Source organism: Hypanus sabinus, chromosome 10 (genome assembly GCF_030144855.1).
Source record: "Hypanus sabinus isolate sHypSab1 chromosome 10, sHypSab1.hap1, whole genome shotgun sequence".
Taxonomy (NCBI): Eukaryota; Metazoa; Chordata; class Chondrichthyes; order Myliobatiformes; family Dasyatidae; genus Hypanus; species Hypanus sabinus.
The window spans coordinates 113708867-113721937 of NC_082715.1; the positions used below are offsets into that span (position 1 = coordinate 113708867).

Consider the following 13071-nt stretch of genomic DNA (forward strand, 5'->3'; position numbering starts at 1 on the left):
TGGCATCATAACCCCTCTTAAGGAGATGCTAACGAGACAACCACAGTATAGAGTTCAGGTTGCTGTTCTGCAGGAAGAATATCATTCATACAGAGAGGGTGCAAGGGAAGTTCACAGCAATGATTCCAGGAAGGAAGGAGTGCCTGGGGTCTGGGCCTGTACTCAGCAGAGTTCAGAAGGATGAACAGGGATGACGTGGCATATTGTTTAGAGTAAATCTACTACAGCACTGATGACCAGCTTCAGTTCCACTATTGTCTGCAGAGTTTGTACGTTCTCCCCGTGTCTGCATGGGTTTCCTCCAGGTGCTCCAGCTTCCTCCCACAGTCCAAAGACTTAAGGGTTAATGGCTGTAATGAGGCCATGTGGACTCGTTAGGCCAGAAGGGCCATCACCCTGCTGTATCTCTAAATCAAACAACCCAACTGAGGGGAGGGTCTCATTGAAACCTACCAGATACTGAAAGGCCTGGACAGTGAACAAGGGGGGAATGTTTCCATCAGGCGAAGAGTCTAGGATCAGAGGGCACAGACTCAGAACTAAGAAACATTGCTGTTGAACTAAGATGAGGAGGAATTTCTTCAGCAGAGCCCTGAATTGGTGAAATTTGTTGCCGCAGGAGGCCTGTGGAGGCCGAGTTATTGGGTGTATTCAAGACAGAGATCGATAGATTCGTGGGGAGAAGGCAGGAGAATGGGCTGAAAAGAAAGCAATCATGATGGAATGGTGCAGCAGGCTCAATGGTACAAATGGCCTGATTCTGCTCCTATATCCTATTGACCTGGTCACCTCCGAGGCCTTTTTGCTGTTGGGGCCTACTTGCCACGAGCCTCTGCCACATATTGCAGGATGGGCCTAGGCCAGCTCACTGGGCCTCTGAATCCACCAGCTAAGTGTGGGAAGGTTCCCTTGGCAACCAGTCCCACCAGACCAGAGGGCCTCACTTAATCCATACCAAACCCCCAAGAGTGGAACTGAGGGGGGAGACAGATTTGAAACATAAAAGTGTTGAAGATGGGACTGGCAATAGGTCATTCAGCCCTTCAAAAGCCTGTTTCTGCCCCCCCCCCCCATTAAACATGATCAGGGTAGGTCATCCTGTTCTTGCTAATGTCCTGGGATCCCCTAAAGAAGTACATTCAACTCCTCCCGAAGTAGATTCAATGATTTATCTTTAACTGCTTTGGTGATAGAGAATTACAGGTGCCCACAAGTTGAAGGATGAAAAATGTAATGCTACCATTTGGAAAAGGATGGGGTGGAAACAGGTACCTCTCCTTGCTCCTGTAACCCTCCTCCTCTCCTGTCTCCGTTTCCCCACTCCTATCTTCCCTCTCCCCCACTCCATTTCCCAGTCCCATCTCCTGACAAAGTCTCCCGATGCCACATGTGCTCTCCGCCCTGCCCCCCACCCCACCCCTGGCGGGCTCGCACCTTGAAGACATGGCAGGCGATCTTGAGCCTGAGGTTGAGGCTGCGGTGCTGACTCCGGGGTTTCTGTACCAGGGACAGCAGGAAGCAGTTGCTGCCGGTCTCACTGTCCATGTTGTCCTCAGTCAGGGTCACACGATACTGGGGGTTGCTGCAGTACAAATCTGCACAACAAGCACACAGCCGGGTCACAGTACCTCTTCCACCAGAACCGTCCTCCCCACCCCCTGTGCACAGCAAGATCCCAGCTCAACAACCCTCCCCCCGCTTCACTAAGAGCTACTTATTGCACCACCTACACCATTAAACAGCAGATCTGCTCAACATTACCTTCTGGCCTGTTGGATCTTGTTGTGTTGGGTGTGGGGTTATGGAGGAAAGAGGCGAGAACTCACAGAGGCTGTGTTTGCAGATAGTTTTCCTGACATAGACCAGCATTCACTGCCTATCCCTCACTGTCCTTGAGCTCGGGGTGAGCTGCTTCCTGAACTGCTCCAGCCCTTCAGGTGCAAGTGCTCTCCAATTTCTACCAGTCACACTGAAGGAATTTATCAGTAGCACAGAGACCTGGCTTCGATCCTGTGTGGAGTTTGCATGCTCTCCCTGTGACCACGTGAGTAAGAGAATCTGGGCAGGGACGATGAGAAGCTGGGGAGAATAAAATGGGATTGGTGTACATGGGTGATTGATGGTTAGCACAGACCAAATGGGCAGAATGGGCTCTTTCAATGCTGTATGGTTCTAGGTCTTTCGTGAGTCCTGACGAAGGGTCTCGGCCTGAAACATCAACTGTTTACTCTTTTCCATAGATGCTGCCTGGCCTGCTGAGTTCCTCCAGCATTTTGTGTGTGTTGCTCAGATTTCCAGCATCTGCAGATTTTCTCCGGTTTGTGGTTAGACAGGCTGGGATTGTTTTCCTTGGAGAAAGGGAGGCTGAAGGGTGAATCTTTTCAAGGTTTATATAATCACAGGGGACAAAGAAAAAGTGATTGTTCATGGAGTTTTTCCCCAGGGTAGGGGGGCCAAAATGAGACAACATAGGTTTTAGATGAAAGGAAAAGATTGAAAGGGGGCATTTTTCCCCACAAAGTGGGTGGTATACATTCAAGGTAAGCTGCCAGAGGACTCTGGAATGGGTTCACGTTTGGGTTTTGAGGGATGTGGGCCCAAACGGGCAAATGAGACTAGCTCAGTCGACAACCTGGTCGCCATGGACACATTGTGCCAAGGGACCTGTTTCCATGCTGTTTAAATCAATGACTAATTCCCTGCTCTCTATTGGCCGCTGGACTGAGGAGAGGGCTCAGACTAAAGATAGCAGTCCACTCTCGCAGTACCACTACCCCAAGGGATACCAGTCGTGGCAGCCCTGCTGCTGTCCAGTGGGTGAGGAGGGAATGGTGGTTGTTGTCCTCCTCTAGGTCCGTACAGGACTGAGGGAGTGTCGCATTGCCACGTGTCTTGAGCTGAGGTCAGCTGCTGGATGAGGACTCGGGAGAGGTGTAGATGAGTCACCCACCATTGTTCCTGTGCAGGGGGCCTCCGGCACTGTAGCCCTTGAGCCAGGAGCCATGATGAATGGACATGGCCCACTCCTGCTGTCCTGCTCCCCTCAGGAAGTCCGGAGTTGGGCTGCAGATCACCAGCCTGTGGAATCTCTCCTCAAAGTCCTGCACTGCCATCCTGTGGGGGGAAACGGAGGTGCGGGTCACGCTCAGAAATACAATGGGACCAGGCTCACTCTCACTCCTGAGTTGATGGAGCCTCCACCTCTGCCTTCGCACTCCTACCCCTACCTTCTCACCTTTGTACAGGGTTAGATGCACTGAAACAAGCCCCTCAGCCCAACTCCTCCATGCTGACCGTTGCCAAGATGAGCTCGTCCCTGCATTTGGCCCATATCCCCCTGTAAACCTTTCCTTTCCATGGAACTGTCTGAGTGCTTGTTAAACATTGTAATCGTACCCACCCCTGCCAGTTCCATTGGCAGCAGGTTCCACGTACCCCCACCTTCCGAGTGAAAACCTTCAAGATTCAAAAACTTTATTGTCATTCCAACCATACATCAGCTTTGCAGGGCAGAATGAGACAGCGTTTCCCAGGGGCAAGTACAATCATAACATAACAAACGCAACAAATAGTAAACACAACAATAAATAGTAAAACACAACAGCCACATGTCGGTTAAAATCAAGTTATATCTTGCCCTCAAGTCCTATTTAAATCTTTCGCCTATCAGTTTAAGCCCAAAGTTTTAGACCCCAACTTTGTAGAAAAGACTATGGCCAACACCTTATCTACATCCCTCACGACCATACAAGGTCACCTCTCAGAAGCCATATAACCATATAATTACAGCACGGAAACAGGCCATCTCAGCCATTCTAGTCCGTGCCGAACGCTTACTCTCACCTAATCCCACTGACCCGAACTCAGCCCATAACCCTCCATTCCTTTCCTGTCCATATACCTATCCAATTTTACTTTAAATGACAAAATCGAACCTGCCTCGACCACTTCTACTGGAAGCTCATTCCACACAGCTACCACTCTCTGAGTAAAGAAATTCCCCCTCGTGTTACCCTTAAACTTTTGCCCCCTAACTCTCAACTCATGTCCTCTTGTTTGAATCTCCCCTAGTCTCAATGGAAAAAGCCTATCCACGTCAACTCTATTATCCCCCTCATAATTTTAAATACCTCTATCAAGTCCCCCTTCAACCTTCTATGCTCCAAATAATAAAGACCTAACTTGTTCAACCTTTCCCTATAACTTAGGTGCTGAAATCCATTGCTCCAGGGAAAATGGTCCCAGCATCTCCAGTCTTGCCTGGTCAAAACCCCCATTTCCATGCTGTGTAATTCTGTGGCTAACACAGACGGAGGACATTCAGCCCATAAGGTCAATGACAGCTCACAAAGGCAATCCTATTGCTCCCCATTCCCCTGTAACCTCCTTTCCCCAAATTCCACCAACTTCGCCCCTGCCCCCAGCTCACCCACACACTAGGGGTAATTTATGGCCACCAATTCAGCAACTGATCTGCACATCTGTGAGATATGAAACCAAGCTGCACCACCCAGGGGAACTCACATGGTCACAGGGAGAACCTACAGACTCCACACAGAAAGCGCTGGAGTTGGGATTGGACTGGGGTCTCTGGAGCCATAAAGCAATACCCCTACCCAAAGGGCTGCCCTGCTCTCTTATACCCTAACCCTCCCTGATCATTCAAACCTTGGTCTAGCCTTTGGGCTACAGAGGCTAGATCTGAACCATTCTCATCATTATGCCCTCTGTGGCCTTGAGTGCTACACCTCTCCCCCTCTCTCTGCCAGCCCCCCAGGTGCCAATACCCACCAGGAACTAGTCAGTGATGGGGAGCAGAGATAACTCTTCGGCATCTCAGAATAGAAGCCCATTACTAGTGGGGCCTCAGCAAGAATCAGAGAGCTAGGTGTAAGTCAGACATTTCTGGGAGGGAACGGAGTGCCCCCTTCTCCCAGCCCTGGTGAGGGGAGGGCAGGTGCATGCGCACATGCAGGAGAGAGGTCCAACAGAAACTGTTACTGCTGCCACCGTACCAGAACTCTCCATCGTCTCGAGGCAGCAGCAAGCGTTCTCTGATCTTGGCGTCAACCCTGCTCCACTCTGAGGACCTGTTTGATACAGAAAGACACATTGAGGCATCATGGCAGTGTGGCGGCGCACATTTCAGAGTTCAATCCCAGCACTGCTTGTAAGGAGATTCATGTTTTCCTTTTGACCACGTGGGTTTCCTCCACGTTCTCCAGTTCTCTTCCATTGTCCAAAGTTACACTGGTTAGTAGGTTAATTAGTGATGGTAAATTGTCCTGTGATAAGGCTGGGGTTAAATAGGTGGGTACTGGGTGATGCGGCTCGTTGGGCTGGAATGGCCTGGTCCGTTCAGCATCTCTAAATGAATACGTAAATTAACACCAGGGAGCAGGCAACACAACAACAGCTGCACTCGCACGAAACACTGGTGAAACTGCACTGAGACCTGGAACCGTACAGCGCAAAGTCTGGGCCAAAGACAATGCTGCCCTCACCTGACTTGCGTCCCTCCATTGCCCACACACCCATACCCACGTGCCCATCCAAAAGCCACCCGAAAACCCCCAGCACCACCAGTGGTAACCCACTCCACACAGCCATCACGCTGAAAAGTCTTGCCCCTCCCCCTCAAGGTCTGCCCTCTGATATTTGACATTTCCACCTTAGGAAAAAAATCCTGTCTCTCCCACCCATGTCCCTCACTGTTTTATAAACCTCCATCGGGCTTCTGATTAGCCGTCTCTAGGATCACGTCAGCCAAGCCCTGGCCAATCGAGATCTATCCCTCAGTCACTGAAACATACCTTGTGGCACAAGCTACTGTGTTCAGTGTTGATTGGCATCGAGCTGGAAAGAGAGCATCAGAGACTTGGAAGGGTGTTGCCGGGACTGTCTGGGACTTTATTCCTTAGAACATCGGAGACCGAGTAATCTTATAGAGGTGTGTACAATTATGAGGCTTACAGGTAGAGCACAGTCTTTTTCCCAGAGTTGGCAAATCAAGAACGAGAGGGAATGAGTTTAAATTGAGGGGGATATTTATTTAAGGACAACATTTTCACTGAGGGGTTGGTCAGTCTATGGAATGAGCCGTCAAGGGAAGTGGTTGGACAAGTACATCAGCAACATTTAAAAGTTACTTGGATCGTTACATGAATAGGAAGGGTTTAGAGGGATGTGTGCCAAATGTGGGCAAATGAGACTAGCTTGGGTGAGAATATCAATGGTCTGTTTTGAGCAGCGGCCCATCGGAGATCCAAAGCGTGAGGTGACAGCGCTCTCTCTAGTTCACCAATGGAGAAAATAAGGCATCACCTTGTGGCAGTTTGGTGTTTGGAGCAGTGGTCGATCAGCGATTGGGATTGATTGGCAAGAACAAATTAATTTAAGGCAGGGGCCATGCAAGCTTCGGTGAGAGGTAGTGGAAAAGCTGTAGGTAGATACCCCGTTGATTTATTGTTTTCCTTTTTCACTCTTGCTCAGTGAGAGCAGTGGAGGTGCCAGGCAGGATAGTGGAACACTTGGCTTGCAGAAAGCAGGGAGACCTCCAGTATCCCTGACCTCACTTGCAAAAAGTGCATCCAGCTGCAGTCTTGTACTCCGTGTGAAGGAGTTGGAGCCAGAAATGGATGAACTCCAGATCATTTGGGAGGCTGAGGGTGTGATATATAGGACATATCGAAAGGTAATTACACCCAAGGTACAGGACACAGGAAAATGGGTGACAATCAGGAAGGGGAAAGGGGTTAAGGAGCCTGTACCCAGTACCCCTGTGGCCATCTCCTTCATCAACAGCTATACCACTTTGGACACTGTTGGGGGGGGGGGGGGTGACCTGACAGAGGAAAGTCTCAGTGGTTGGGTCTCTGGCACTGAGTCTGGCTCTGTGGCTCAAAAGGGAAGGTGGAGATGGGGGGGCAGGTAGAAGAGGCGAGCTGTGGTAACAGAGGATTCATTAGTTAGAGGAACAGACAGGAGGCTCTGTGGATGAGAACGAGATTCCTGGATGTAATGTTACCTCCCAGGTGCCAGGGTCCAGGACATCTTGGACTGAGTCCTCAGCATTCTTAAGTGGGAGAGGGAACAGCCAGAGGCTGTGGTCCATGCAGGTACAAAGACACGGGTAGGACAAGTGAGAGGTTCTGCGAAGGGAGTTCAGGGAGTTAGGTGCTAAGTTAAAGGGCAGGATCTCCAGGGTTGTGATTTCAGGACTACTACCCGTGCCACGTGATAGTGAGGCCAGAGCTAGGGAGATTATACAGTTTAAAACATGGCTAAGGAGTTGGTGTAGGAGGGAGGGCATTAGATTTTTGGATCATTGGGAAAGTGGGGTCTGTACAAAAGAGACTGTTCGCACTTGAACTGGGGGGAGGGTGGTACTAGTATCCTAGTGGGAAGATTTGCAAGTGTTGCACGGTGGGGCAGAGTGGAAAATAGTTGCAGGGGGCTGGGAACCAGAGTGCCAGAACAGTTAGACAAGAGGCCGTGGAGGTGGATATTGTTAAGACCTCAGGCAAAGTCAGAAATTAAAAGGTTCAGCATGGTATGACTAATGTCCTGAGCTGTGTATAATTCAATGCAAGACGGATTGTAGGAAAGATGGATGGGCTTGAGACATGGACCAGCACATGGAATTGTGGTTTGTAGCCATTGTTAAGGTTTGGTTGCGGGGGGGGGGGGCAGGACTGGCAGCTCAGTATTCTGGAGCCTGTTGTTTTAGAGGCGACAGAGCGGGGGGCATTAAAGGAGGAGGGAAGCGTTGGGGAAAATGTCACAGCAGTGCTTAGTCAGGACAAGCTGGAGAACTCTAGTGAGGTGCTCTGGCTGGAACTGAGAAATAAGAAAGGTATGAGCATGTTAATGGAGTTATGTAATAGACCACCCAACAGTCTGCGGGGTTTAGGGGAACACATTTGTAAAGAGATCGCGGACTGTTGCAAGACACACAAGGCTATTATAGTAGGTGACTTTAACTTTCCACATATTGACTGGGAATCCCATACCGTAAAAGGATTAGAGTTTGTCGAATGTGTTCAGGAAAGTTTCCTTAATCAGTACGTAAAAATCCCAATGAGAGAGTGTGCAATACTTGATCTGCTATTAGGGAAACAGACAGGGCAGGTGACAGACATTTTTATATGGGAACACCTTGCATCTAGTGATCGTAATGCCATTCGTATCAAAGGGAAATGATAGATCTGGTCTGTGGGTTGAGATTCTAAATTGGAGAAAGGACAATTTTGATGGTATTAAAAGGGATCTAGCAAGTATGTATTGCAGAGATTTACGAGGATGTGGCCTGGATTGGGGAGCATGCCTTATGAGAATAGGTTGAGTAAACTTGGCCTTTTCTCGTTGGAGTGACGGAGGATGAGAGGTGACCTGATAGAGGTGTACAAGATGATGAGAGGTATTGATCGTGTGGATAGTTAGAGGCTTTTCCCCAGGGTTGAAATGGCAGCACGAGAGGACATAGTTTTAAGATGCTTGGAAGTAGGTACAGAGGAGATGTCAGGGGTAAGTTTTCTTTATGCAGACAGTGGTGAGTGCATGGAATGGGCTGCTGGCAACGGTGGTGGAGGCAGAAGTGATGGGGTCTTTTAAGAGATTCCTGGATGGCTACATGAAGCTTGGAAAAGTAGAGAGCTATGGGTAAAGCCTAGGTAATTCTGTGGCAGGGACACGTTTGCAACAGCTTTGTGGGCCAAAGGGCCTGTATTGTGCTGTAGGTTTTCTATGTTTCAATGGGACAGGCTGTTTTCTGGCAAAGGTGTACTTGGAAAGTGAGAGGCCTTCAAAAGTGAAATGTTAAGAGTACACAGCTTGTATGTACCTGTCAGAATAAAAGATAAAGATGACAGGTTTAGGGAACTTTGGTTTTCAAGAGATATTGAGGCCCTGGTTAAGTTTTTAAAAAAGGGAGCTGTATAGCAGGTAGAAGCAAGTGAGGTGCTTATGGAGTACAAGAAATGCAGGAAAAGACTTCAGAAAGAAATCTGGAGGGCTAAAAGAAGACATTAGGTTACCACAGCGAACAAGGTGAAGGAGAATCCTATGGGATTCGACAGACATGCTAAGAGCAAAAGAATTGCAAGGGGCAAAATTGGCCCTCTGAAAGGTCATCTATGCATGGAGCCAAAAGAGATGGAGGAGATTGAAAATTTTCTTTTTGCATCATTTTCTTATTTGCTCAGGAGATGGACACAGAAGCGAGGAAACATAGCATTGACTTCATGGGCCCTATACAGATTATAGATGAGAAGGTTTGCTGCCTTGAAGCAAATTAGAGTGGATAAATCCCCAGGCCCTGACAAGGTGTTCCCTCGGAAGGCAAGAGTTACTTAAATAATCCTTATTATCCTCCAGGTGAGGTACTGGAGGATTGGAGGACAGCTAATGTTGTTCTTCTGTTTAAGAAAAGCTCTGAAAATTAACCAAGAAATAAGCCAGTGAGCCTAATATCAGTACTGGGGAAGTTATTGGAAGGTATTCTAAGAGACTGGATATATGAGTAGACAGGGACTGATTAGGGGGATGGGCAGCATGGCTTCGTGCATGGTAGGTCATGTCTAATCAATTTTATAGAGCTTTTTGAGGAAGCTGCCAGGAAAGTTGATGACAGCAAGGCAATAGATGGACTTCAGCAAGGCATTTGACAAGATCCCACATGGGAGGTTGGTCAAGAAGGTTCAGTTGCCTCGCATTCAAGATGAGGTAGAAAATTGGATTAGACATTGGCCTTACGGAGAAGCTAGAGAGTGGTAATAGGTGGTTGCCTCTCTGACTGGAGGCCTGTGACTAGTGGGGGGGCTACAGGATCAGTGCTGGGTTCGATGTTTGTCATCTATTTCAATTATCTAGATGATAATGAAGTTAACTGGCTCAGCAAATTTGCAGATGACACCAAGATTGGGATGCAGTGGACAGCAAGGATGACCATCACAGCTTGCAGCAGACCTGGACCAGCTGGAACAACGGGCTTTATTGCAAACAAGTGCGCTATGTTGCACTTCGTTAGGACCAACTAGGGTGGGTCTTAAACAATGAATAGTAGGGCACTGAGGAGTGCGGCAGAACAAACGGATCTGAGATTTCAGGTCCAACATTCATTGAAAGTGGTGTCACATGTAGATAGGGCCATAAAGAGAGCTTCTGGCATATTGGCCTTCATAAATCAAAGTACCGAGTACAGGAGATGGATGTTATGTTGAAGTTGTGCAAGACTTGAGTGAGGCCTAATTTGGAGTATTGTGTGCAGTTTTGGTCACCTACCTACAGGAAAGATATAAATAAGGTTGAAAGAGTGCAGAGAAAATTTACAAGGATAGTTCCGGAACTGGAGGACCTGAGTTATAAGGAAAGATTGAATAAGTTAAGACTTTATACCATATGAAGATTGAGGGGAGATTTGATAGAGGTATACAAAATTATGAGGGCTATAGATAGGGTAAATGCAAGCAGGCTTTTTCTACTGCAGTTGGGTGGGAATACAACCGGAGGTCACAGGTAAAGGGTGAAAGATGAAAAGTTTAACAGGAACATGAGGGGAGACTTCTTCACTCAGAGGGCTATGAGCGTGCAGAATGAGCTGCCAATGCAATGGTGCATGCAAACTCGATTTCAATGTTTAAGAGAAGCTTGGATAAGTATATGGATGGGAGGGCTATGGAGGGCCATGGTCTCAGTGCAGGTCAATGGGAATAGGCAGTTTTAATGGTTCAGCATGGATGAGATGGGCTGAAGGGCCTGTTTCTGTGTTTTGTGGCTTATGGCTTCATAATAAACCTTGCCCAATGCCCTTCTCTGAGAGTGAGTCAAGTTAAGTCACTTTTATTGTCATTTCGACCATAACTGCTGGTACAGTACATAGTAAAAACAAGACAGTGGAAGACCATGCCCACATCCCATATCCCAGCTCATGGAATATCGAAAAGCACAGCACAGGAATAGGCCCTGTAGGCAATAATTTGCTGAACTATGAAGCTAATGACACATAATTAACTTCCTGCTTGCACAGTGTCCCCATACCCCTCCATTTCCTGCACAGTCAAACACCTCTATTGCACCGACCTTCAAGCACAGCTCCAGCAACTAAAAAGGAAGATTCTTCAAAAGTTGTCACGTTAGCAGAAATCTTTCTATTCCCGTGAATCATCAATTAATTTGTGAATACACTCAATAGCGCAGCAAAGGACAGGGCCTTCAAGGTCCACTGTTGTGATGAGGTAAATAAATGCCTAATTAAATTAATCTCCTGCTCAATTCCTTCCTTCCTCTGCATATTCATGTGTCCATCCAGAACTTAGAATATAGAATAGTACAGCACAGTACAGGTCCTTCAGCCCACAATGTTGTGCCAACCCTCAAACCCTGCCTCCCACATAACCCCCCCACCTTAAATTCCTCCATGTACAAACAAACTAGATGAACTCAGCAGGTCGGGCAGCATCCGTTGAAGAGAGCAGTCAACGCTTTGGGCTGAGACCCTTCGTCAGGACTGAAAAAGGAGGGGGCAGGGGCCCCATAGAGAAGATGGGGGGAGGGGGAAGGTGCAGGTGAAAAACCAATTACAGGAAAGATCAAGGGGTGGGGGAGGGGAAGCAGGGAGGGGATAGGCTGGAGAGGTGAAGAAGGAATGTAAGGGGAAAGCACTATGGGTAGTAGAAGAAGGCAGAATCATGAGAGAGGTGATAGGCAGCTAGAAGAGGAGGCAAAGTGAAAGTGTGATAGGGGAAGGGAATTACCGGAAGTTGGAGATGCTGTCCCACCTCCCCTGATTCTGTTGCCAGTGACGGCATTATCCGGACTCACCCATCACTCCAGGCCTTGTTCCATTCCACATCGTCCCCCCATGGGTTCCTCACTCGCACCAGCTCCTCTATCTGGTTCTGGTACCTCACCTACCACACAACAAGGGAGGATTTAGGATTCAGCAGGGGTGAGGGAGTTGGACGATATGAGTGCTATGTCAAACAACTCCTGCCCCCTCCCACAGTAAACACTACCCCTTCTCATTCTTTGCTACCTGACAACCTCTCACCCCAGACTTGCCCCTTCCTCCCTTGCAGAACACACTTTACCCCCTCCCCTCACCACCACACTCTTCTCCTTCTATCCCAACCACCCCTCCTCTCTCTCCTCCTTTCCTCCACCTCGTACTCCTGCCCAACCTCTCCTACACTCTCTCCCCTCCCCTCACCACCACACTCTTCTTCTTTCCACCCCAATCACTCTCACCTCCCCTCTCCTCACACCTTCGCCTCCCCTCTCCTCAACACCCTTGCTTCCCCCTCCCCCAGACCCTCACCTCCCCTCTCTCCCCACACCCTCACCTCCCCTCTCCCCCATACCCTCACCTCCCCTCTCTCCCCACACCCTCACCTCCCCTCTTTCCCCACACCCTCACCTTCCTTCTCTCCCCACGCCCTCACCTCCCCTCTCCCCCACACCATCACTTCCCCTCCCCCACACCCTCACATCCCACACCCCCTTGCCTCTCCTCCCCTTCCACACCCTCTTCTCCCAATACTCTAAGTAGGAGAAAGGGGAGAGTGGGGGAGTGAGGTAAGCCTCCCCCTTCTGTCCATCTTCGGCAGGCGATTACCTGCTCAGCTCCTGTGACTGAGTAGGCGTGGGTCATCACAAGTCCATCAGCTGTCTTCATCTCACCAATTTTCTGGGCAGGAAACAAACAACAGACAATATCAGCTGTCAACAACAACTAGACTGGCCCGTTAACCTCCCTGGTTACCAGTGTGCCAACAACTAGACTGGCCCGTTAATCTCCCTGGTTACCAGTGTGCCAACAACTAGACTGGCCCGTTAATCTCCCTGGTTACCAGTGTGCCAACAACTAGACTGGCCCGTTAATCTCCCTGGTTACCAGTGTGCCAACAACTAGATTGGCCCGTTAATCTCCCTGGTTACCAGTGTGCCAACAACTAGACTGGCCCGTTAATCTCCCTGGTTACCAGTGTGCCAACAACTAGACTGGCCCATTAACCTCCCTGTGCTCAGATCACACCCAACCTGAGCTGAGGAGGTACAGTTCCTTTACCAGGT

General features: G+C 48.9%; 1 protein-coding gene across 10 annotated transcripts in view; it reads right to left on the minus strand.

Annotated features, from left to right (window-relative positions):
• The window catches only part of LOC132401001 (calpain-8-like), a 149885-nt gene that overhangs the window by 21991 nt on the left and 114823 nt on the right, over positions 1-13071 (minus strand). For all 10 annotated transcript variants that reach the window (XM_059982707.1, XM_059982703.1, XM_059982708.1 and 7 more), the window contains 5 exons: positions 12614-12685; positions 11821-11909; positions 5016-5090; positions 2951-3114; positions 1435-1595 (listed from right to left, as the gene is read on the minus strand). In XM_059982707.1, coding sequence (XP_059838690.1) covers positions 1435-1595; positions 2951-3114; positions 5016-5090; positions 11821-11909; positions 12614-12685 — 561 coding nt within the window. The remainder of the gene's footprint in view (positions 1-1434; positions 1596-2950; positions 3115-5015; positions 5091-11820; positions 11910-12613; positions 12686-13071) is intronic.